Source organism: Oncorhynchus mykiss, chromosome 11, assembly GCF_013265735.2.
Source record: "Oncorhynchus mykiss isolate Arlee chromosome 11, USDA_OmykA_1.1, whole genome shotgun sequence".
Lineage (NCBI taxonomy): Eukaryota > Metazoa > Chordata > Actinopteri > Salmoniformes > Salmonidae > Oncorhynchus > Oncorhynchus mykiss.
This window is the reverse complement of record NC_048575.1, coordinates 23,748,479-23,774,953: the sequence shown is the minus strand read 5'-3', so window position 1 is coordinate 23,774,953 and position 26,475 is coordinate 23,748,479. Positions and strand designations below refer to the sequence as shown.

Here is a 26,475-nt window from a genome sequence, read left to right as displayed (position 1 = left end):
AGTTTACCTGCGTCTCTAGCGGCTGCAGCAGTGGTGGCTGCTCCTACGTCCAATCCAAACTAACTGCCCATTCAGTTCCCCAACAAAGACTTCATTTACCAGGGGACACCTCTCTCTCTCTCTGTCTAATGTTCCAGATTGCCCTCTGCTGGATGTGTACTGCTTTTATTTTGGTGTATTCTTTTTTTTCAACACTACACTCTTAGAAAAAAAGGTGCTATTCAGATCCTAAAAGGGTTCTTCGGCTGTCCCCATAGGAGAACCCTTTAATAACCCTTTGTGATTCCAGGTGGAATGCTTTTGGTTCCAGGTAAAACACCTTTCCACAGAGGGATCTACATGGAACCAAAAAGGGTTCTTCTATCTATGGGGACAGCTGAAGAACCCTTTAGGAACCCTTTTTTCTAAGAGTGTAGTTCCACTTGTGTCTGTCTCTGGTGGAATCCTTCTTTTCCGTCCACTTTTTTTCTCCCAAATCAAAGTGGAACTTGCCGGTCCATGTGTTACCATGGTAAATGTGCTGGTTTCAAATTAGCACAAACATTGCGACCTTTGCCATTTCCTGAGCCATGATGGACCTATTGGCTCTTTCTTCCAACTGGAGAGGGGCAAGCACATGCACAGGCTGGTACATGAGAGGGTAAGGCTAAAGGACAGGACAGTGCTGCCCTGTGTTGCCCTGGCCTCCACACTAGCTAGGCCCTCCCAGAGGAGCTTTCAGTTTGATCTGTGTATCTTCCTCTGCTCCTACTCATCACAGCAAAGTTCTGGGGGATGGAAGATTGGCCTGGTTTGCATTTGGACCTTCAGACCTCTCTGTGTTTGTACAGGATGTGCATCTGTGTGTGTCGAGCAAAATGTAAACAACGGCGAATTTAAGAAGGGTGTTGAAAGATTGGTGACATAGAACTGTTTTTATTATTTCCACCAGTGTAATAAATTGTTATTTAACTAGGCAAGTCAGTTAAGAACAAATTCTTATTTTCAATGACAGCCTAGGAACAGTGGGTTAACTGCCTGTTCAGGGGCAAAATGATAGACTTGTATCTTGGGGATTTGAACTTGCAACCATTCAGTTACTAGTCCAATGCTCTAACCACTAGGCTACACTGCCGCCCCAATGAGAAATGTACATGAGTAAAGTACAACGACATTTGTCTTGTTTATATTGCATACATAAAATATATAAGATAAATGATTGTTAGATTTGTTTCGCTTTTCCATTTAATTTTGCAACTAGAATGCACTTTCTAACTAGCACACATCACATAAAGTGAAATGAAGTCATGGTTACCCGTTAACATACAATCTAAATATGAAATCTGAAACGTATTGGCTTCATCATTGAAACGTCTTCTTAGAGAGAAATAACACATATTTAGTAATACTAAGAAACAATATTGTGTACGGTAATGTATATAAATATAATGATGTATTGTGTTGACCTATGATTCTCTAGCATTAGAATTGCCATATGTTTATTGTAAATCTAAAGAAATAAGTAATGTCCAGAGAACCATGATTGATTCATAAGTTGTCTCTAAATAGTATGTCATGTTATTATTTTTTACAATGTACTGTAGGTGATTTATGTTTTCCACAGTGCAGGTTTGATTGATTTCCAACCATCAAAACGTTATTGTGATGACATCATTCGACTGTTATTAAGCCAGGCACAACAACCATATTCATTTTACGGGGCGGGGGATATAAACCGTTTATAACATGTTACAATGCCAAAATATACTGCATATGTGTGCTTAGGTTTCGTTGCTTACTTTTCTCTCTAGTTCGTGGTATTTCTAGCTAGGGGAGTTCCCTGGTTGCCAGAGTATAATATGTATTTATTGTACATAACATTTCTATGTTATTTATGAATTATTGTGTATAGTTCTCATTTTGAATGTCTTAATGTGGTCGACAGAGAGAAGTAACGTTTCTAAGACTTCTGATGTACAGTGTCTCTGCTGAATCTCTGCTCCCCAATGACATGGATGAGTGGGTTAATGTTTCATTATTTCAAAGTAGTGTGAATTTGTCATTATGAGTTGGTTATTTACGCTTTGCACTTCAACTCCAGGACTTCTTCTGACTTTACTTTAAGAGACTGCAGCTCAACACAATATCCTCATATCCTCAAGTCTGTCTTTATCAAATGCATTGGTGTATACAACGCATGAGAGTTTTCCAGCATGTGGATAAGAATTGGGTTGAGAGAGTCAGTTAATTCCCACTCAACGTTCAACTGTGATGTGAAAACTTTGTTGAACAAACGTGGAATCCGATTGATCCATCTTGATTCACCAATGCATACGTTTTCTACAAATCATTCACAGCATGTACATATAATTTCAGTTTTTTTGTGTTAATAAATTAATTTAGCATTAACAGAATTATTATATCTCAAAAACAAAGTAAAACACAGAAAACAAAACAAACAGAACAAACTCAAGGTTACTACACGTAATGAAATGTAGAAAGTAAAGAATCAAAATATTTAATGTTGTGTTCAAGAAGCAGACTTATAGTACATGTACAGTATTGACTGGGTCATCTTTGGGGTTTTCCAAAATGGCCTCCAGGTTCACTGTGTAGAAATTCCTGTTGCCTTGACCAAAGATAGAAAAACAACAGATATTATAGATATGCTAGAGTTCAAATAAAACTCAATCTACAAAAGGGTAAATACTTCTGTTTTAAGCTCCTCAAAATGATTTATTTTGCTCCAGAAGGAAGAATCTTTGCCTTAAAATAGATATGTCTTTACTACTCACTTCAGTGTTGCCCTGTAGAGCAGTCTATATGTCTCAATCTAGCTAGCTTGCAAGCTTTTGTGACATATTTCAGCACAAGATCTTGTCAGTGTTGAGTGATTGTAAATACTCTGTGGCAGCTATCCCTTTCCATGATTTCTCCATGTTGTTTCTTGTGATACAAAGGGATAGGGTCTGTGTTACCTTTTTTTTTTTTTTTTTTACCATTACATATATTTGTATCTGACCGCTACCCTGTGGTACTAGTTCTGTCATTCGAAATCGTACTTAGTCATGCCTGTTATCTGGACTGTGGAACAATGTCATAGTGAAGAATCCCTGGAGAACGTAAAAACATGCACAGACCCATTCTTATGGCCCCATTCTCACGCCTTCGTTTACTATTTTATGACATGCAATCTTTGTGAATTTGCGCTCCCTTTACTTCAACTCAAAACCAGCAATCTCATGCCTTCCTGAAACAGCGTCATATATTGTCAGATATTAACATTTTGATCGGTCAACATACTGTGTGTGAAGGGTTTAAATGGACATGTGTAAATGAGGATAAGCTGATAGGTGAGTATAGAATCTATAGATCATAGTTTTTTGTGAATTGGTGTGTGAGTGGGTATATGAAGTGCAGTATGCTTCTATGTTCTATTGCTAGGGGTTAGTATAGGTTGATATCGAAGTATGGCGTTATTGATAACAACCTATTGCCAGTACAGTAAATTTGAGGCACACGGTTTAGTAGTGCCAGTATAGTCATTTCTGTGACCCCCACTTTCTCTATGACCAACTCATCAGCAAACCCTGGGATGAAATCACCACAGACGAAACCATGTTCATCTTGTTTTGTTTTGTTTCCGACATATATCCCCCTTATTTCAGTTTTTTTTACTGTGCCGTGAAATACTATTTGCCCTGTCTGATTTTCTGCAGTATTGCACATTTTCACAATGAATTTGGTCAGATCTTTTTGTGGGTTGTAGTCACAGGAGGTTGGTGACACCTCAATTGGGGAGGATGGTCTCGTGATAATGGCTGGAGCTGAATAAGTGGAATTGTATCAAATACATTAAACATGTGTTTGATTCCATTCCTTTTGCTCCGTTCTAGCCATTATTATGAGCCGTCCTACCCTCACCAGCCTCCGCTGGTTGTAGTGGTATATAGAGGGAGTCTGAGAGAAAAAAATGAAGTAACCAAACATGCACTCTTCAGGTGTGAAAAAGTTATTGCCGCCCCCCAGTTAATTTCACCCAATTAAAGGGATAATTACAGTCAGCTGTTTGAGTCCTTCGGTTAACAACCAGCCCTGATTTGGGCCAGCACTGCCTAATATAAATCTGACTAACTTTGGTCCTTACCATCAGATTGAATTTGTCAGAGCACAGGTTTTAGAGGCACATCATTCCACGATCAAAACAAATTCCTGAAGACCTCCAGAAAAACGTTGTTGATGCTTATCAGTCTGGAAAGGGTTACAAAGCCATTTCTAAGTCTCTGGGGCTCCACCGAACCACAATCAGAGCCATATTGTCCAACGGGACAATGTTTGGGACAGTAGTGAATTTCCCAGGAGTGGCCGTCTTGCCAAAATCTCTCCAAAGAACTCTAGAAAAACATCCAGGGATATCTAGCCTCGGCTAAGGTCAGTGTTTGTGATTCCACCATCAGAAATACACTGGGCAAAAATGGGATTCATGGCAGAGTAGCAAGGTGGAAACCATTGCTCACTAAGAAGAACATGAATGCTCATCTTAAGTTTGCCAAAACATCGCCTGGATGATCCTCAAGAGATCTGGAACAATGTTCTATGAACAGATGAGTCAAAAGTAGAACTTTTTGGCTGACATGGGCTTTGTTATGTCTGGCGAAAATCAAACACAGCATTCCACATTAAGAACCTCATACCAACGGCCAAGCATGGTGGTGGTAGTGTGATGCTTTGGGGATGCTTTGCTACATCATGACCTGGATGCATTGCCACCATTGAAGGAACCAGTAATTCTGTTATAATTATTTTATATTTTTCTACCCCTTTTTTCTCCCCAACTTTGTGGTATCCAATTGGTAGTTACTGAGAGGCGAAGGTCGAGAGCCGTGTGTCCTCTGAAACACGACCCTGCCAAGTCTCCCTGCTTCTTGACACAACGCCCGCTTAACCCAGAAGCCAGCCGCACCAATGAGTTTGAGGACACACCGTATACTTGGCGACCATGTCAGCGTGCATTGTGCCCGGCCCGCCACAGGAGTCGCTAGTGCGCGATGGGACAAGAACATCCCTGCCGGCCAAACCCATTGAGATGTGGCAGGACCTGAAATTAGCTGTTTATGCTTAAAAACCCACAAATGTCACTGAGTTGAAGCAGTTCTGCATGGAGGAGTGGGACGAAATTCCTCCACTCACTGTGGGAGACTAATTGATAACTACAGAAAACGTTTGGTTGCAGTTATTGTAGATAAAGGTGGCATGACCAGTTATTAAGTATAAGGGGGCAATTACTGTTTCGCACGGGGCCATTGGGTGTTGAAGCGTTCTTTAATAAATAAATATGTCTAAATGGTTTATTATTTGTTCACTCAGGTTCCCTTTTATATAAAATTAGGTTTTGGTTGAAGATCTGATAACTTTCAGTGTAAAAAATATGCAAAAATACAGAAAATCTGACACGGGAAAATACTTTTTCACAGCACTTACTTTATGTATTTGAAGCCATAACAATGTTGACTTTTTTTCTGTGAGTATTGCTTAAAGGGGTTTCATTTGGTAATCATCAAACCGGTTGTCCTCATGTTTTTTCCCACTTTTTTTGTCTTATTTTGTTTGAATTGAAGATTTTATTGATCACACACCAAGAACAAACTGTGCAGCAGGCCATGTGGTGGTGTTTGTTCCAACGCTACGTTAGTGCACTGTTGTGACAATAAATCTGAACTCAAAGGGCTCAGATCACGACTCAGTGTCTTCATTGTGTCCAGTTCAAAACTTTTTGTAAAACCTATTATGTAGTAAGCACACAAGATGTTTGTATTGTCAGTACTGTATGTGTGAGGTCTAACACCAGACTACCTATAACAGAATAACCCATAAAAGTACCCTACAATGGTTTACAAAATAATAGAATAAACAATAGATAGCACCACATCAGATCTGGGTTCAAATACATTTGTGTTTCGTTATTTGTTATTTAACAAATTATTTGCTGTGTTTTTTTAGTATTTTCAAATAATGTGGACTGAATCAACTGCTTATATTGGAAATATTTGAAAGTATTTTCAAATAATTTCCTATAAATAGCCTCCTATTTGAAAGTATTTTCAATGACTTATTTCAAATACTATTTTCAAATGTCTGGATTTGAAAATAGGAGTGTATTTGAGTCAGTGTTTTTAAGTATTTTCAAATACTTTCCAGGTGTATTTCCAAATACATTCCAGTATTCAACTACTTGTCTTTCAAAAAAAAAATACTTGAAAGTAATTGAAATAACTTAATAAGTATTTTAACTCAGGTTTGCACCACATACACATATACTGTATCTGCATATGAGGATAGAGATGTGACCATGTATAAAAAATAAAAAATAAAAATAAACAAAATAAAAACCTTGACGATGGTTTTTCCCTGACAACTGACATGGTGACCTTTTCTCTTGCAGACTTGTCAGGCTCGGAGGGCTATGACCTGATTCGCTACTACAAGAGACCCAGCTACTGTGCCAACTCTCACCTGGCACTACCCTCCAGAGAGAAAGAGAGGGAGAGAACCGAGGGCAGGCCCATCGACCCCAGGAGCAGAGTCAGGAAGCTTCAAAGCATCTCCCTGCGCTGGAGTAAGTGACATCACAAGAAGTGACCTCACAGGAAGAGACCTCACAGGAAGCGACCTCACAGGGAAATGACATCTGTAGACGTTGCAACCCACGTTGTTCTCACTTAAACTTATACTGGTGACAAGGCAAAGCTGTACGTAGACAACAGATTATTCAATTAGGATTTTATATATAGTAGTTAAAGAGGAAGTGACAGTGTTTTAGACCCATTCAATCTTGTTAAAATATGTTTATCTACACCCCCCCTGGAAGACGTTTTCATGTTTGGGAATGACGTTGAGTCAGGTATTTGTGAAAATTTGGGCAATTAATAGACTCCCCTGTAAATAAAAAATAATAAAAAAATGTCAATCTTGTCCAGGCCCAGACTCTACACAGACCTGTGAACCATAACCAATCTGAGCTACAGTCGGCCTATATGCAAATAAACCATTGCCATATGAGGGGATTCGGTTAATGCCACGGGCATGCCCCGCCCCCCTGGGTGAACCTGGTTAGCATTGATTGCAATCTATTTGGAACCGGGCTGCCTCCCGGGCATGAGCCATGTGAAAACAAAAGTGACATAGGTTAACTAGAGTCGTGGCCCGCACAAAAATCGAATTAGCATAATAAAACAATCCCCGTCGCAATCTGTTTAAGCTAGATAAATCATTTTTTTTAGCATGGGCGCGGCTCAATCCACCACATCCACTGATGTTGGCCTTCCGCTACTGCGGTGGAGGGTGGCAGAGCTACAGTAGTGTTTATCAGACCAGGAGACATCCCGGAAATCTGTCTGAAACATCTGCAGAGTACAAACGGTTTAGGCTAGAAACGAATGTACACCACTATGGAAAGCTGAGACACTCACGAAAAATGATGGTGCCCACTGGGCAAAAACTTGCTGAATCAACGTTGTTTCCATGTTATTTCAGCAACAAAAATGCAATGTGTTGTCGTTGAATCAATGTGGAAGACTGATTGGATTTGAAAAAAAGTTAATCAACATAAGGAAATTATGGCTTTTTTTCACCCAACTTTGAACCTAAATCCAACGACATGGTGAAATTCTTTGTGGATTTCACATTGAATTAAGGTTATTTGTAAATCAAAACTAGACCTGTGTTCTCTGTTTTGCTCTAAGACCCACACAAGCTTCACGGGACTTGTCTGAAGTTGGTACCACAATGTGCCAACTTCTGTCTGTAGTGTCCGAACTGTTTGGGCTACCCCACCATTGAAAGCTAAGACTATCGCAAACACGTACAAGCCTCACAAGACACGACTTGTGTTCAGAGCCAAAAAAATGAATGGAAGTCAATAGGGCATTTCCACATTAAAAAAATGAATCCTGAGCTTTCTTATATCTCTCAGATATAAGACAGACACTTCAAAACATATTTTCTTTTCATTTAACTGTCAATGCGTCTCTATGGGCTAATAGCAATAAGGACCAGGGTTGCTACAAAACATGTGGTGAGCTGGCATTTGCCCCAGCACTTTTCATTTAATTTAATATTGACAAAATAGGCACAAAGTGCTGTTTTTTTTAAATATTTTTTTTACATATTTTTGCTTCATGGTTTGTCTACTCATGCACAATTTGTCCTTCACATCGGAGTGCTGCGTGCCTGTCTAGACCAATCAGATTCAAGAAAATTGCAAGGTCGCGCGGGCCAGGCACAATGCACAAAGCTTAAGGCGCTCTCCACTTTCCTCCGGTATTCATTTAGCAAAGGGGATAAAGCATCACTCCAGTCAGACACAAGCAAAAACTCTTTACAAAAATGTTGTAGCTGCCTACACCTAAACATTAGCGATCTGACATGCTGTGTTGCATGCATGCTGTGTTGCAGTCTGATCAAATGTAGGCTACTAACAACACCAACTGCATACCGTCTACTATGCCTTGTCCCTCTGACCAGGGTAAACTATGTGGGAATATTTTCTATTTATGGCTAATTTGTTTGTGTTACAAAGAAATGTTAATGAGATCAAATTTGGTAAATATTCAAACTTGGGCTGACTAGGCTACCTAGACTTTTTCCCCAAAGAAATATTGACTGGAATAAAGCAATAAACATAATAGCTGACATAGACTGTGAGTAACTTTTTTATTGGGCCTACAATTGAATAGTGCAAGCCTACGCAATGCAAATCTGAATAAAGCAAGCGCAGCCCTGTGAGTTCTATTGTCCAATTATGTTGCTGTCTCTGTGCCTGTATCAGTGACGGCTGGTGGGAGGAGCTAGAGGAGGACGGGCTCATTGTAATAGCGGGAACGGAATCAATGGAATGGTATAACACATCAATCATATGGAAACCACGTTTGACTTTGTTCCATTTATTCCATTCCAGCCATTGCAATGAACCTGTCATCCGGTAGCTCCTCCCACCAGCCCTCCACTGGTCTGTATGGAAGAAACCCCCCCCCGTTAGTCTAGCTTTAAAGGCACCCACCAGATGTAATTCCTGCCCTAGATATTGTCTATTATATTGACAAGATAGTCAAGTGATCGCTCTAACAATGGAAATATATGTCAAAGATGAAACACATGGGAGGAGGAGAGATCAGATGGGACCATTCTAGCCCATGAGAGGACAGATAAGCGCATGAACAATAGGCCGTAGAGGACTCGTCTTTGCATCTGTGCCTTTATAGCATCTGGGACAGCATGGGCAGCACCATTGAGGCTCTCTCTATTTTAAAGTAGTACATTTTCTTCTTCATTGGCTGATTTCTCTGGCTCGGAATAGCGACCCAGTTGACTATTTTAAAATTGTGGAAGTCCTCAATGGAAATGTCCATGCTAAAACGGCTAGATCCATAATGAGTCCTCTATATACTGTATCTCTATGACAACAAGCACAACTCTGATATTAACACATTTTTTTCAAAGTGGCCTAAATCCCACATGCGTCCACTTACATCAGTGCATTCGTAACAACCTAACCATTATGAAACTTCTATTAAATCAAGTAAGCCTCTTGTAGCAAATTAGCGATGACATTTATTGTTGTCCAAATTTGATACTCTTATTGACTTCCATACAAAAGTTATTCAGTTCGTGGACTTATTTACACAAACAGATTTGGGCAGATTAAAACCTCTCGCTTTGCCTCTTCCTCTCTGCCCTAGAGCAAGAATGCTTGTTTAGGTTGCACCTCTGATGAATGAGGCAGGCTACTTATACATGTTTTAGAATTGGGGGTGGGAAAGAACGTCATGGTGATTTCGACGTGGACTGGAGAAACATCAAGAAATAGGGAACTGACAGCTGTCAGTGTAGATAGCTAGCATGCTAACCTTAGCTAGCATCATCTGTTGTTGCTGGGTTTTTTTCTAACTACACCATATTCAAAAGAATAGCCAGCTGGCTAGGCTGGTTCTGGAGCTGGATTTGACATAACCATTTAGGGAAAACTTTGCCACAGATGGAAACCAGTAACTTTGACTTTTCATTCTATTGTTTTCTCCAACGTTTTGGCATCTTCCATAAGACATATGCTATTTTTTACATTGTAATGGCCACGGTGCAACCTTTGGCTAGAGACAGTATATTACATTGAATGCATGCATTGACAACATCTTTATACCTTGTTTATGAAAGATAACAGCCACACATTGTAGAGCTACTTTTAATAAACATGTATAAGCTACATATTAGTAATGTGACAACAGGAAACAACGATGTCAACAACAACAAAAATTGTAGGCAAGAATCTCTCCTCCAATGACTTCTAGTTCTTTCCATCCTTCTCTTCATCCTCCATGTGAATCATTCTCTTCTCTCCTTTCACCATCCTCACACCTGATGAAGGCAAGTGACTCAACACATAAAAAAGAATGGTAAAAGATTCATACTGAGAATCTGTTACGACACCAACATCAATTTACAAGGTCACAATGTACAGAATGTCACCCGTATAAATACATTACTGTCCATAATTTAAGCATAGAGGTTACTTACACATCTTGTACATTACGTCAACATATTAAGCCAAACCACTATTTTACAGTTTACTTCAAGTCTCATTTAGTCTCTAACAGTAACACAAGAGAGTGAGACTGACCTGGTATGAGTGGAGGAGTGTTGAGGACGGGCGTGTCTTTCCTGCGTGGTTTCTTCAGTTCCTGCTCATCTGGCTGCTCCTCGGGGTGCACTGCCTCAGGACAGTGTTTCCCCTGCACAGCTCTGGTCATCCCTGCCCCCTCCTCTAGCAGGGTCCTCACAGGCTCCACCATCTGATCTGTTACACAGAAATATAACATACATGTTATTTATATTTATACAGTAACTATGAGATATGTGTTGTTTTGTTGCTATTGATGAGTTAGTCACAAAAATGGCACGGAAACTTGTGGTTTCAAAGAATAGTATTGCGTATTCGATTCCATACAGATATAATGTTGTGTAAAGTGGTGGTATTTCATAGTGTGTGTGTGCGTGCGTGCGTGTGTGAATCTACACATACATAATCCCCATCACGAATACACAGAGGCATTGTGTGACAGTAAGCAGACCTGGCTGCTGTCTTACCATCTGTCACTGTGTTGGTTGGTCCCAGTGGAGATCTGCTCTCTCTCTCCTTTTCTCTCCTTTCTCTTTCCCTCCCCCTCCCCTCTGTCTCTCAGATACTCACAGTGGTGCTCCTGTCCACCCGTCAGTCTGTGTTCCGCTGTCTCCGGGGGCGACCTCACACAGCCACAGCCTGTAGACATCTTCTCCTCCTCTTCTCTCTCTTATCCTTTTTCTCCCAGTCTGGACCCAGATCAGATAACACAGCCCAGTCTCAGTCTGGACACACATAGATCCATTATTTATGCTCATGTCAATAAGGGACTTCAACACATCAGGGAAACTGTAGTCTGAGATTGTCTAGCTTTGAATGATTCAGTTAAAAGTAGATTTTGACTGATAAAACCCCTTTCTGTTAATGCTGTGCTCTAGTTTGCTCTAGTTCAACTGACTGTTGCAAGTGGATAAATTGGTAAACTGGCGAAAATCTCCTTGCCAATTAGAAACATGAATATAAATCACAATTGCATAAATACATCTGTAATGTTATAAAAGACTCACTAAAACTTTTCACAAGCGCTACAAAGCAATGATAATGCCATTCGGAGGAGAGAGTAATAAACACAGAATAGACAGAGACAGACAGGAGCTATAGAGAGAGACAGATAGAGATGTAGAGTGTATATCTCACCTCAGCTGTGCAGTGAGCAGACAGGACAGAAGGAGTGAGTGCCGGGCCAGATCAAAGCCATGGTGTTAAGTAGCTCGGAGGAGGAGCATCATCACCACCCATCCGCCCAGTCCACCGTCTCCATTAGCGCCCGTTGTCACGGTGACGGGAGCCCTCTTATCCTGTGTCTGCTGGACCGCTGTCCAAATGGTATGATGAATTTGAATGGGATCTTAATTAGCAAACTTCAACAGGTTCAATGACAGCAGCAGGGGAGGGGGGGGGGGGGGCTTTATGTAGGAAAGCAAGGGAGGAGGAGGAAGGTGGAAGGAAGAGAGGGGAAGAAAACAGAGCAGAAGAAACGGAGAGAGGAATAGGAGACGGGACAGTGGCAGAGGAAAGAATGAGACAAAATTGGAGGAAAGGGAAAATTAGGAGAATAAAAAAGGGTGACATGGATAGGTGGAAGGGCAGATAAGTTAAATGAAGAGCAGATGTTTTATATAACCAGGCAAGTCAGTGAAGAACAAATTCTTATTTACAATGACAGCCAAAGGAACAGTTAACTGCCTTGTTCAGGGGCAGAACGACTCATTTTTACCTTGTCAGCTCAGGAATTCGATCCACCAACCTTTCGGTTACTGGCTCAGCGCTTTAACCACTAGGCTACCTGCCACCCCAATGGAGAGCAGATCGGTTAAAGGAAGATCCCAGATGTGATGGAGTAAGCTTACGCTACCCGTTCAACCAACCCCTGCTTTTCGTTATTGATATCCGCTGTATCTCCTCTGTCATCCCATGATATTATGTTTCGATATGAGATCAGTGATATTTCCCCTGGGCACAATACTACATGCGATATGACTAATATCCCGTGTCTAATTTCACAGCGCTAAATTATTCCATTTGATTGTTTTAGTCAACTTTATTTTGCAATAGCTTGGTGGCTTTTCTGATTAAATGTACATAATAGTTCTCAATTTCATCCAGGTTTCAACTAAATATCTGCAACAGTGCTTCAATGTTTGTATTTGGTGTTTTATTTGGATCCCCAGTTAGCCGCTGCCAAAACACAACAAATATAATACATAAAACGACATAATTCAATGCTAAAGACAAAATGCACACAAAAAAATACATGCAATTTATGCACATCTAGCAAGTGGATGGGTTATCTTGGCAAAGGAGAAATGCTCACTAACAGGGATGTAAACAAATGTGTGCACAAAATGTTTGTTTTTTGTGTGCATGGGACCAGAACTACTGCGTTAATATTTTTTGTTCAGTATATATATATATAAATGTCTGTCTCTTCACAGTCCCCGTCGTGCCTTAAGGTGTTATGTTATCTGGTTTTTGAATCTTGTTTTATTGCTAATTTGAGTTACCTGGGGTGACAGAGAATTCCGTCTATTCATGGCTCTATTTAATACTGTGTGTTTCCCAGCCTCTGTTCTGGACCTGGGAACTGTAAAGAGACATCTGGCTGCATGTCTTGTGTGGTACAGATGAGTGTCTGAACTGTGTGCCAACTGCTTGAACAGACAGTTCAGTACCTTTAACACATCAACACCTCGCACAACGACCAATAGTGATGCAGTCAATCTCTCCTCAACTTTGAGCCAGGAGAGATTTACATGCATACTACTGACATCTAAAGTGCAATATGTGCTGCTCTGTTCTGTTACATTCACATGTCCTTTGCCACACAACTGGGCAGTAGTCCAGGTGCGACAAAACTAGGGCTTGTAGGATTTAGATCAAGAAAGCAGAGAAATGCCTTATCATGGACAGACCTTTTCCCATTTTAGCAACCATTGAGTCTACATTTTTGACCATGACAGCTTGCTATCTAGGGTTACACCCAGTAGTTTAGTCCCCTCAACTTGCTGAATTGCCACATGCAATAATACATCTAAATGAGGTTTAGGGTTGTGTGAGTGATTTGTCCCAAAAACAATGCTTTTAGTTTTTAGATAACACCAGCCCACTGATAGTTACCCATTCTAAAACTGTCTGGATCTCTATGTTAAGGGTGTCAGTGATTTATATTACTGTTGTAGCTGACATGTATACAGTTGAGTTGTCAGCACACATAGACTCACAAGCTTTACTTAACTTCACTAGGGTAGGGGGCAGCATTCTGAATTTTGGATGAAAAGTGTGCCCAAATTAAACTGCTTGCTACTCAGGCCCAGAAGATAGGATATGCATATAATTAGTAGATTATATAATTGGTAGTCTGTGAGTATCACAGAACTGATATGGCAGGCAAAAATCAAGGAAAATCCAACCAGGAAGTACTATTATTTTGAAAGGCTGTTTTTCCATTGAAAGCCTATCCACCATACAAAGACTTAGGACCCAGTTCAGTTCGGTCTCTATGGCTTCCTCTAGAGGTGGCCAGTCTTTAGGCATTGTTTCAGGCTTTTACTCTGAAAAATTAGGGAGATACAGCACTTTCAATCAGTGGCCAGTTCAATCATCAGCCATGCGCCTGATCGGGAACGCGCCTTTCTCATTTCTCCTTTCCTATTAACAAAGCTTTTTATTGATTATTTATGAGAAAATCAACCGGACGATTGATTTTAAACAGCGTTTGGCATGTTTCTACTAACTTTTAGTGTAATTTAAAAAAAAAATTTGTCTGGACTTGCCCTTAAGCATTCGGATTACTGGACAAAACGCGAACAAAAAGGAGGTATTTGGTCATAAAGAGGGACATTATTGAACAAAACAAACATTTATTGTCTAACATGGAGACCTGGGAGTGCCACCAGATGAAGATCATCAAAGGTAAGTGATTAATTTTAATGCTATTTCTGACGATTGTGACACTCTCCTTGGCTGGAAAATGGCTGTATGGATTTCTGCGGCTAGGTGCAGACCTAACAGAATCACAAAGTGTGCTTTCTCCGTAAAGCCTTTTTGATATCTGACAGCGGTTGCATTAAGGAGAAGTTTATCTATATTTCCATGTATAAGACTTGTATCGTTTATCAATGTTTATGATGAGTATTTCTGTAATTTGATGTAGCTCTCTGCACTTTCACCGGATGTTTGTTTGAGACAATGCATTTCTGACCATAACGCGCCAATGTAAACTGAGATTTTTGGATATACATATGAACTTTATCGAACAAAACATATGTATTGTGTAACATGAAGTCCTATGAGTGCTATCTGATGAAAGGTTAGTGATTAATTTTCTCTCTATTTCTGCTGTTTGTGATTCCTCTTTGGCTGGAAAAATGGCTGTATGGTTTTCTGTGACTAGGTGCTGACCTAACATAATCGCATGGTGTGCTTTCACAGTAAAGCCTTTTTGAAATCGGACACTGTGGTTGGATTTACAAGAAGTGTATCTTTAAAATGGTGGATAATACTTGTATGTTTGAGGAAATTTAATTATGGGATTTCTGTTTTGAATTTGTCACCCTGCAATTTCACTGGCTGTTGTCGAGGTGGGACGCCCACTTCTACCAGAGAGGTTAAGGTCGGTGGAAGGTCATTAGTACACACAGAAAACAATAATGCCCCAAGTCAGCTGCCCTGTGGTACACCACACTCAACTGAATTTGTTTTAGAGAGGCTTCCATAAAAAAATACACTGTGTTCAATTAGATAGGGAACTCTCAATCCATGATAAAGATGTAAATCCATAACACCTACGTTTTTTCAGTAATCAATGATATCAATAGCTGCAATGAAATATAACAAAACAGCTCCTAAAATCTTCTAATAATCAATGTCTTTCAGCCAATCATCAGTAATTTGTGTCAGTGCCGAGCATGTTGAGTGGCCTTCCCTATAAGAATGCTGAAAGTCTTAATTATTTCTCTGTAAAATATCATTGGTTGATTGAACTTCTGCTTATTTGTAACTAAATCTAAAAAAGCAATGGACATTTATCTGACATAGTTGCCCAGTTATGAAAAACAAATGTAAATGGTAGGTTGTGCCACATGACCCTACATAATCCTTCTATAGGGGATACCATTGACTACATTACCAAGTTGCTGAGAGCATAGAAGCCTATTCTATTTGTAATAAATGTATTACATAACCTGTTGTCTGCTTATCACAAATAAACCACTCATGTTTCAATCAGGCGGGGCCCTTTGAAGTCTGATGGGAGACTGGGTTGTTGATGTGTTCTTGTCACATGGCATTTTCTCCTCTAGTATCAAGCACTGTGCAACTATGAAAAAAAAAATCCCCCAGATAAAATTAATGAGGCTACGCTGTACCACTGTTTCCGAGTTCCCTAGAAAAACACAGATTTGTTAACGCTATTCTTGCACCATTACTACAACAAAAATAGATTTTGTCTAGCCCAACAAGGTGAAAATAAAAAAAATATCGTCCTATAGAGACAGAGTAATTGCATCTTTGTAGGCACCAACTCCACCATTGTTCGTTGAACAAAGCCTATGTAGAAATGAAATGGCATTTTTGTAGGGTTTTTGGATAAATGCCAAAAATACGGTCTGTGGTTAACATGAGTTTAGGAGATTTTATACGGTTTGTGCAATCAGATAATCGTCATCAGCTAACGCCACTTTGTGAATTTTTAACCATTAATGTAATAATAAAAAAAGCACATGAAGGCTTCATAATTCATAAAGGTCAGGCTGACTGATATTCTCTCATGGAACAAAACATAAGATCTCCTAAGATTGGTGTTAAAACCTGTTAAGGATATGGCAGACATACGCCCCCTTTGGAGAGATTGGGTACCCCTAGTAAACTGGAAAAAAAATCTGTCAAAAATTGCTAATATATGCAAATAAAAATTATTATTGGATAGAAAACACTCTAAAGATTCTAAAACCGTTGGAATTATGTCTGTAAGTATAGCAGAACTCACAGGGCAGGCATTCTTCCAAACTAGTTTTTGTGGCCATGAAAGTTGGAGCAACTTTGACGTCATGGCCCCCACCCTTCCCAACGAGCTATGATTCTGGGGACACTTTCTTTCTCTTCCGCTAGATGTCCTCTTTCATTAGAGCTTCAAATCGTTCAAATCCCGCGAGAATTGACCCTATGGGAGTGAAATTAGTGCGTGCCACGAGAGAATAGGCTGTGCGTATGGGCGCGAATTGGTCCCAGCCATTCCTTTGTTTCCAGCACTCAAGAGAAGGGCAGACGATGGCCGATTGAATTGAAGTTTGTTTTGCACGTCTAAAACATCATAAAGCTTGCTTCTGCACTTAGTTTGACCTGTTTAGTCGACATATAATGTGTAATTTTGAAGTTTTGATGCGCAACTTATCCGGACCAGAGGACGTTTTGGGTGCATTTCAGCTGATGTTATTAGCAGTAGCTAATACAAAGACGCAAGACTTGAAACCAAACGATGTATTGGGTAAGTATGAAGCCTTCCAGAACATTCTGAACGAAGACCATCGAAGGTAAGGGAATATTTATGCTTAAATCTGTGTTTCTGTTGACTCCAACATTACGTGGAAATGTAGCTTGGAACTGAGCGCTGTCTCAGCATATGGAATAGTGTGCGATTTCTGTAACGTTAAAAATAAATCTAACACAGCGGTTGCATAAAGAAGCAGTGTATCTTTCTAACTATATGTAGAACATGTATATTTAGTCAAAGTTTATGATGTCTATTTACGTTATCTTGCCGCGCTACATAGATTTCCTGCGGGCATTTTTGAGTAATTTCTGAAGGTGAACTCACTGTAAATGGACATTTATGGATATAAATGGCATATTATTGAAAAAAAAAATATGTACTGTGTAATATGTCATATTACTGTCATCTGATGAAGATTTTCAAAAGGTTAGTGAGCGATTTATTTTTTAATCCTGCGTTTGTTGATTGCATGTTTTGGCTATTGAAATGAGCTGTGTCTGGTGGTGGTTTTACATATATATGTGCTATGTTTTCGCCGTAAAACATTTTAGAAATCTGACTTGCTGGCTAGATGAACAAGGTGTTTATCTTTCATTTGAGCTATTGGACTTGTTAATGTGTGGAGGTTAAATATTTTTAAGAATATTTTTGCGTTCCATGCGCCACCGTTTCAGCTGAACGTGGGAGGGTTGATCCCCAATTGGGAACCAGTATCGTAGACAGGTTAACCTCAGAACCTTATTTTCTGTGTTTTTCTCTAAACCCTATAATAGAGTTTTTAAACCCTGAGGCGCAACATCGCAAGACCTCCGGGAACACGTGTGTACCGTAGACCCAGGGAGCCAGGAAGCAGGTGCATATGGTGAGTTACAAAACGAGAGAAGCGTCTGGACATGAAAACGGAACCAATACTGCCTGACTCTACGGAGTGCTAGATAAAGGGGAAGTAATTAAGGGTAATGATGAAGTCCACGTGTGGGTAATGATGAAGTCCACGTGTGCGAAATGAGGCGAAGGTGTGCGTAATGAAGGTCGCCAGGTGTGCGTCTTGATGGGTTGCCAGTACCGGTGGTTATTAAACCGGCGAAGTCAAGCGCCGGAGTGGGATTAGACGTGACTTCTCCCCCCCACCCCCTTTCCCACCAGTGTGCGGCTCCATCCGCAGGACAACGCAGGCCAGGGAGAAGTCCACAAGGGCGAGGACGGGAAATATCTCGGATGACGTTGGGATCTAGAAAGTTGTCCACTGGAACCCAACACCGCTCCTCTGGACCGTACCTCTCCCAGTCCACCAGGTACTGGAGGCAACCCCCATGACGTTGGGAGTCCAGGAGGGGAGGGGTGGCGTTCTGCCTGATCATTCTGATGGTAGAAGGCACGCTGGAGCCTCAGGTGGGTGGCGTTCATACCCCCTCTGGTACCACTCGTCAACTGCAGGGGCCTCGGTCTGGCTCGGAGTCCACGGAGCCAGGGCCAGCGGATATCCCAGGACGCACTGGAAGGGAGTCAGCCCGGTGGAGGAGTGACAAAGTGAGTTCCCACTCAGCCTGTCGGTCCTGGTGTTGACTCCTTAGGAACCCTCCCCAGCTTCTGGTTGGTCTTCTCCACCTGCCCGTTAGACTGAGGCTGGTACCCGAATGTCAGGCTGACCGTGGCCCCCAGCTTCTCCATAAAGGCTTTCCAGACCCTTGACATGAATTGGGGACCACAGTCGGAAACAATGTCCTCCGGAACGCCATAATACCAGAAAAATAGTGCTAGAATAGTGCCTCAGCGACCTGGAGAGCAGTAGGTAGACCAGAGAGGGATAAAACGGCAAGATTTGGAGAATCTGTCAACATCCAGAATAGTGGTAAAACCATCAGAAAGGGGGAAATCTGTTACAAAGTCTATGGACAGATGTGACCAAGGCCACTGATGGAGGGGAAGGGGGAGTAGTTTACCTGCTGGAGCAAGTCGGTGAGATTTGGATTGAGTACATACCGAACATGAGTTGACATAGTGGGCAACGTCCTGCACCAAGGTGGGTTACCAGTGTTTATCGGATAGGGATTAGATGGTGCAGGTGATACCTGGGTGTGCCCAGGTCAACGGCAAGGGATGTGTGCACCCAGGTCAACAGCCGATCGCTCACCCCGTGGGGATGTAGATGCGCTCTAGAGGGCAGGAGCGGGTTCCCTCTCCAGAGTCTGGCGGATGTCAACATTCCTAAACACGGGGCCAATGATATGTGAGGATTGCTTGATGGGCTGGAGGACACTCACAGGACCCTCCACCGATGTTGAACTACAGGGTGTGGGAAAGCAGTTCCTCCAGCATCCTGGTCCCCAGGCGGTGATTCTCATCTTTGACCAGGAGATGGTGGGATTATTGAGTTGGAGCCATGGGAGGCCGAGGATGACTTTGTGTATGAGTGCGGCAATGATGAAGACGGGAAGGTTGTCCTGGTGCTTGGGTCCCACGGTGAGGGGTGCTGTGATGTGAGTAATTGTGCCGGATCCCAATGGTCGCTGTGGTATCCCGGGAGGTCTGCCCCGGAGGTTGGTGATAAAGGAGAGGAACGTGCTGCGACGTTGGCTCCCTCTGCTGGGAGTACACAGGCTGGTCACCCCGACCCTGATGGCTCCAAGTAGAGGTAATTAGGGGAGAGTGCCAACCAGCCATGCAGGCCACATATAGGGGGCACGTGTCACACCGCGAGGAGAGACAGACACGGAGCAGAATCTGAGATGAAGGGCTGAGCCAAACCTACATTACTTTGATGCTACGTTTATTTTGTTGTCTAGTGAAGTCGTGTTTTCTGACCAGAGCCTCCATGTCTCTGTATTAATCTCTGTCCACTTAACCCAACACCCCCCGGTTTACCACATCACATATCCAGGAAAAGGAGACCAGAATGAAGTTATGTTCAGCGAGGTGGAGAGGGCCGGGTTGATGAAGTTCCTAGCAGCACCGGAGTCCACTAGAGCTATAGAGACAACTGATAAGGGACAGCCAGTGAAATTGACACCAGAAAGGGTTTGGCGGAAAGTGATGATGGAATACTCACTACTACCCTGGGAGATGGAAGGTCATGGGGCCACCCCTCTGCTTTAGTGGACCCCGGGTTAGGACGCACCGGCACCGCTGAAGCCCCTCCTGGCCGCAATAGGAACAGAGCCCCAGCTGTTTCTGGCAATGCCGCAGAGAGATGCATGGCCTCTGCTTCAGGAGGGATGGCCTCCTCCAGAGGAGGGATGGCCATCGAGATGAGACCGTCCAAGACTAGGTTGTCATCTCGACATGCCAAGTCCATCTGGACCTTCTTGCGCAGTCCACTGCGGAATAGAGTGCGGAGCTCTGGCTCATTTCATCCGCTGGAGGCTGCCACAGTCCGAAAGGTAAGGGCATACTCCACAGTGGTCTGGGCACCCTGCTGTAGTTGAAAAAGTTGCCCACCTCCCTCTCTGCCGTCTGGAGGATGGTCGAAGACTGCCCTGAAACTCTCATTGGAATCCAACTCATCCTCTCCTCCTCTCCTCTCTCCCAGGTCGTAGCCCACTCCAATGCCCGTCCGGTCAGCAGGGAAATTACCGTGGCAACCTTGGACCTCTCGGTGGTGGGTGGGAGCTCCCGTCTGATAGGGGAAATAGAGGGAGCACTGGAGTAGGAAGCCACAGCATTTCAATGGAGTACCGTCATACTTCTCCGGAAGGGAAAGTCAGGCATCGCTGACTTGGTTGGAAGGCTGGGTAGGCTGGGGGACTGGCTCACTGTGACAACTCATGGTAGGAGGCTTTCCGTCAGAAGTATGGAGAACTTCACTGGTGGTGGAGAACGCGGAGGACCTCCTTCATGGTCATATATAGTAGAGCCAGCTGGTCGTGGTATTGATAGAGTAAATTAATCAGTTCCTCGACCATCTGGAAGATGGTGTAATCATCTCCTGCTTCCATCATTTCTGAGGCAGTATTCTGTAAATGTAGACGCAGGGAGTCAGGAAGCAGGTGTAGATGGTGAGTTTAATAATAACAAACATGGCGTGATACAAAACAAGAGAAGCGTCTGGACATGAAAACTGAACCAATACTGCCTGAAGAGTGATGCTAGTTAGTGCGAGATAAAGGGGAAGTAATCAGGGTAAGGAATGAAGTTCAGGTCTGCCTCATGATGAGGCGCAGGTGAGTGCAATGAGGGTTACCAGGTGTGCATCATGATGGGTTGCCAAGACCAGTGGTTAGTAAACCAGCGATGTCGAGTGGGGTAGCGGGAGTAGACTTGACAGCTTGCGAAGCAGACCAAGCCGGGGTTTGGGGTTGGAGAGGTGAAATGTTCTTCCTTAGTTGTTCATTCTTCTCAAAATCTAAAGGCACAACCTAGATTCGAGCCAATGTCTTAAAGTAGTTAAGCATGTTATTACTCCAACCTTGTGAAAGTGACAAAATGACACATTTTCATTTTCGTCAAAAACAACTTCATATCAAGGGTGTGCATTTGATATCACGGCTTGCACATGCACAGTTCTGCACGAGAGACTGCATTTTCGCATCCAGTAAATTATTTGAGAGCAGAGATTTTCGTTCGCCTGAAATACATGTCAAATTACTGCACTCACAAATACACCGGGTCACCACACAGGCATCTTTTCTCCCTCTGACACCAATTTTCCAGTTGCTCTCCAAAATCCATTTTGGAGAGCAACTGATTACAATAATAATTCCATAATGGGGTATTTCTAGCCAATGAAAATAGCCTGTAGCAGTCTACGGAAACACTTGCCATGTTTTTGGACAAATCAGGGCTTGACTGGTTTCTAACCAAATTTTGGAACATAGAGATGAGGGGACGGTGAAAGGTGAACGATGGCTGACAAAAATAGAGGTACGTTCGATAGTTTTTCAAGAGAGAAACTAGCTCTCCAACTAGCTAGCTAATCAACTATGATTTCAATATTGAAATAGGTAGTTATTTAGTCTATCAAGGAAGCTAACTAGCTAATGTTAGCTAGCTAACTAACGTTTAGCCATGTGTTTTAACTGAAGCCAAAGCTGCTGTCTATTAGTTAGAATGATGATTCAATACTGAATGTGTGTGATAGGCATAGTTTCTCTACTGAAAAACTAATCGAACTCATCTCTTTTTGTCAGCCATCGTTCACCTTTCACTGTATGGTCAAACATGTTAGAGAGCAGTCAAGCCCCGATTGGTCCAAAAAAATTCAGTAGACTGCTACAGTGCCTTGCGAAAGTATTCGGCCCCCTTGAACTTTGCGACCTTTTGCCACATTTCAGGCTTCAAACATAAAGATATAAAACTGCATTTTTTTGTGAAGAATCAACAACAAGTGGGACACAATCATGAAGTGGAACGACATTTATTGGATATTTCAAACTTTTTTAACAAATCAAAAACTGAAAAATTGGGCGTGCAAAATTATTCAACCCCTTTACTTTCAGTGCAGCAAACTCTCTCCAGAAGTTCAGTGAGGATCTCTGAATGATCCAATGTTGACCTAAATGACTAATGATGATAAATACAATCCACCTGTGTGTAATCAAGTCTCCGTATAAATGCACCTGCACTGTGATAGTCTCAGAGGTCCATGAAGAACAAGGAACACACCAGGCAGGTCCGAGATACCGTTGTGAAGAAGTTTAAAGCCGGATTTGGATACAAAAAGATTTCCCAAGCTTTAAACATCCCAAGGAGCACTGTGCAAGCGATAATATTGAAATGGAAGGAGTATCAGACCACTGCAAATCTACCAAGACCTGGCCGTCCCTCTAAACTTTCAGCTCAAACAAGGAGAAGACTGATCAGAGATGCAGCCAAGAGGCCCATGATCACTCTGGATGAACTGCAGAGATCTACAGCTGAGGTGGGAGACTCTGTCCATAGGACAACAATCAGTCGTATATTGCACAAATCTGGCTTTTATGGAAGAGTGGCAAGAGAAAGCCATTTCTTAAAGATATCTATAAAAAGTGTTGTTTAAAGTTTGCCACAAGCCACCTGGGAGACACACCAAACATGTGGAAGAAGGTGCTCTGGTCAGATGAAACCAAAATTGAACTTTTTGGCAACAATGCAAAACGTTATGTTTGGCGTAAAAGCAACACAGCTCATCACCCTGAACACACCATCCCCACTGTCAAACATGGTGGTGGCAGCATCATGGTTTGGGCCTGCTTTTCTTCAGCAGGGACAGGGAAGATGGTTAAAATTGATGGGAAGATGGATGGAGCCAAATACAGGACCATTCTGGAAGAAAACCTGATGGAGTCTGCAAAAGACCTGAGACTGGGACGGAGATTTGTCTTCCAACAAGACAATGATCCAAAACATAAAGCAAAATCTACAATGGAATGGTTAAAAAATAAACATATCCAGGTGTTAGAATGGCCAAGTCAAAGTCCAGACCTGAATCCAATCGAGAATCTGTGGAAAGAACTGAAAACTGCTGTTCACAAATGCTCCAAAATACATCCATGTGGGAACGCGGCGTATTTGTGAGCGCAGTCATTTCTAAGTCTTGACATGTACTAAGTATTTCTTCAGGTGAACAAAAATCTCTGCTCCAACAAAAAATATTTACTGCACGCAGAAATACAGTTCTGTTCGCTCAGTCACACTCGCAAGATCTCAAGTTTAATTTGCTCGCGCCATGCTAGCCTGCACTCGCGTCACCCGTCCTCTGCTCACTCGACCACAGTTCTCGACTCAATTGTTTCCTCCCAAAATTGTGTTTTATTTTGGTCACGGCGCCATATCGCGGCTGTTCGACTTTTGAATCTGAATTAACACCATATACACCAATATGGTTACCGGAGTGTGGGTGCATTGAATGGAAAGAAGTGCAAGTGTGAAAATGAGTGGGTTTGTCGAAAGCGGCTTGTTTTTTTTCCTTCCGTTTCTTACCACGCAACTAATATACATTGAGGTACAGTACCACTAGAGTTTAGACTTCTGTTTAAGCCAGAGGGTGAGTTTGAGTCGTATTTCAGCTTCCAGGAAGTGTGTACAAATCAAATTTTATTTGTCACATACACAAGGTTAGCAGATGTTAATGTGAGTGTAGCGAAATGCTTGTGCTTCTAGTTCCGACAGTGCAGTAATATCTAACAAGTAATCTAATAATTCCCCAACAACTACCTAATACACACAAATCTAAAGGGGTGAATGATAATATGTACATATAAGTATATGGCCAAGCGGCATAGGCAATAGATGGTATAAAATACAGTATATACACACACATGATGAGTAATGTAAGATATGCAAACATTATTAAAGTGGCATTATTTAGAGTACATTGTATAAAGTGACTAGTGATCCATTCATTAAAGTGGCCAGTGATTGGGTTTAATGTAGGAAACAGACTTTCTGAGTCAGTGATTGCTGCTAAGCAGTCTGATGGCCTTGAGATAGAAGCTGTTTTTCAGTCTCTCGGTCTCAGCCTTAATGCACCTGTACTGACCTCGCCCCCGGTGATGCGTTTTGCAGGCCGCACCATCCTCTGCAGAGCCTTGCGGTTGAAGGCGTGATACAGCCCGACAGGATGCTTTGATTGTGTAACTGTAAATGTTTGTCATGGTTTTGGGTGACAAGCCCAAATTCTTCAACCTCTTGAGGTTTCTTCACAACACTGTCTGTGTGAGTGGACCATTTCAGTTTGTCAGTGATGTGTACGCCGGGTAACTTAAATCTTTCCGTCTCTACTGCTGTCCCTTCGATGTGGATAGGGGGGTGCTCCCTCTGCTGTTTCCTGAAGTCCACGATCATCTCCTTTGTTTTGCTGACGTTGAGTGAGAAGTTGTTTTCCTGACACCACACTCATGCCCTCACCTTCTCCCTGTAGGCTGTTTCGTTGTTGTTGTTCTGCAAACTTGATGATTGAGTTGGAGGCGTGCATGGCCAAGCAGTAGTGGGTGAACAGGGAGTACAGGAGGTGGCTGAGCATGCACCCTTGAGGTGTCAGCGAAGGGTATTTTGTTTCCTACCTTCACCACCTGGGGGCGGTCCGTCAGAAAGTCCAGGACCCAATTGCACAGGATGGGGTTGAGACCCATGGCCTCCAGCTTGATGATGAGCTTAGAGGGTACCATGGTGTTGAATGCTGAGCTGTAGTCAATGAACAGCATTCTTGCGACATGAGGCTGTGCATTATCATGCTGAAACATGTGATGGCGGCGGATGAATGGAGCAAGAATTGGCCTCTGGATCTCGTCACTGTGTCGCTGTGCATTCAAATTGCCATCAATAAAATGCAATTATGTTCATTGTCCGTACCTTGTGCCTGCCCGTACCATAACCACACCGCCACCATGGAGCACTCTGTTCACAGCGTTGACGTCAGCAAACCGCTCACATCGCCATACACACTGTCTGCCATCTGGCTGGTACAGTTGACACCGGCATTCATCCGTGAAGAACACACTTCTCCAGCGTGCCAGTGGCCATCGAAAGTGAGCATTTGCCCACTGAAGTCGGTTATGACGCCAAACTGCAGTCAAGTCAAGACCCTAGTGAGGATGACGAGCACACAGATGAGCTTCCCTGAGATGGTTTCTGACAGTTTGTGCAGAAATTCTTTGGTTGAGCAAACCCACAATTTCATCAGCTGTCTAGGTGGCTGGTCTCAGACGATCCCGCAGTTGAAGAAGCCGGATGTGGAAGTCCTGAGCTGGCATGGGTACATGTGGACTGTGGTTGTGAGGCCCTTTGGACATACTGCCAAATTTTCTAAACCGACATTGGCGGCTTATGGTAGAGAAATTAACATTAAATAATGAATGGTGGAAAAATGATTGAAACCATTTACCTGTTTGACCACTATGTTTTATGGGTATTTTGACACCTCCACTATGGGGTTCTATTGGGCTGCAGCTACCATACTTACTTTCCAGAGCTCTGACGTCATGATTAGACTTAGTTTTTCTCCCAGTTGTCTTGAAAGCACCATGTTGAATGACAAATCTCTTGAACTTTGCCATCACAAACCTGACCTTTTTAAAGAGAAAGTGTGCAATTTTCTATGGAATCCATCTCAATAGAAAATAGTGTTTTTACACAATGTGGAAACATAATATTCCACAAATGACTTTAGCAACATTTTATTATAAACTAATGTACATATTACTTTCTAGGGCACAACATTTGCTTCAAAAGTAACAAGAATTCTTAGGCCCAATAGAGTACCACAGTATGAGTCATAATACCCATAAAATCTAGCAGTCAAACAAGGAAATGGTTGTAATCGTTTTTTCACCATTCCTTTTTCCTGTAGGGGATTTTACAAACACTTAAAATAAGAGCTGTGTTGTGTAGGCTTACCCTGGCGTGGCATTTTGATAAC

General features: G+C 42.2%; 2 protein-coding genes across 6 annotated transcripts in view; one reads left to right on the top strand and one right to left on the bottom strand.

The window, feature by feature from the left end:
- Positions 1–8,605, top strand: part of LOC110535511 (calcium/calmodulin-dependent 3',5'-cyclic nucleotide phosphodiesterase 1C) — a 114,557-nt gene extending 105,952 nt beyond the window's left edge. For 2 of the 3 annotated variants that reach the window (XM_036935215.1, XM_036935214.1), the window contains one exon: positions 6,422–8,605. In XM_036935215.1, the coding sequence (XP_036791110.1) occupies positions 6,422–6,603 (182 nt within the window). In that variant the 3' untranslated portion in view covers positions 6,604–8,605. Of the gene's footprint in view, positions 1,205–6,421 lie in introns of those variants that run through there. The other variant, XM_021620554.2, reaches the window with a different exon arrangement.
- Positions 8,606–9,040: 435 nt separating this feature from the next.
- On the bottom strand, positions 9,041–11,926 carry ppp1r17 (protein phosphatase 1 regulatory subunit 17). 3 transcript variants are annotated; one of them, XM_021620553.2, is made up of 4 exons: positions 11,789–11,926; positions 11,222–11,376; positions 10,652–10,828; positions 9,041–10,406 (listed from the first exon to the last, which is right to left on the bottom strand). In XM_021620553.2, exons 2-4 carry the CDS (start codon positions 11,298–11,300, stop codon positions 10,384–10,386), a joined length of 279 nt encoding a protein of 92 aa, XP_021476228.1. In that variant the 5' UTR covers positions 11,301–11,376; positions 11,789–11,926; the 3' UTR covers positions 9,041–10,383. The 3 variants fall into 3 exon arrangements, with proteins under 3 accessions (XP_021476228.1, XP_021476226.1, XP_021476227.1); XM_021620551.2 differs by having other exon boundaries at positions 9,041–10,389; positions 11,789–11,924; XM_021620552.2 differs by having other exon boundaries at positions 9,041–10,389; positions 11,222–11,340; positions 11,789–11,823.
- Positions 11,927–26,475: the final 14,549 nt, after the last annotated feature.

Coding starts and splice junctions, on each gene's coding strand:
- ppp1r17 (XM_021620551.2), bottom strand. CDS start 11,300: ATGTCTACAGGCTGTGGCTGTGTGAGGTCGCCCCCGGAGACAGCGGAA. Junction 10,829..11,221: donor GGGTGGACAGGAGCACCACT/GTGAGTATCTGA, acceptor TCTGTGTAACAG/ATCAGATGGTGGAGCCTGTG. Junction 10,390..10,651: donor CACTCCTCCACTCATACCAG/GTCAGTCTCACT, acceptor TGCCTTCATCAG/GTGTGAGGATGGTGAAAGGA.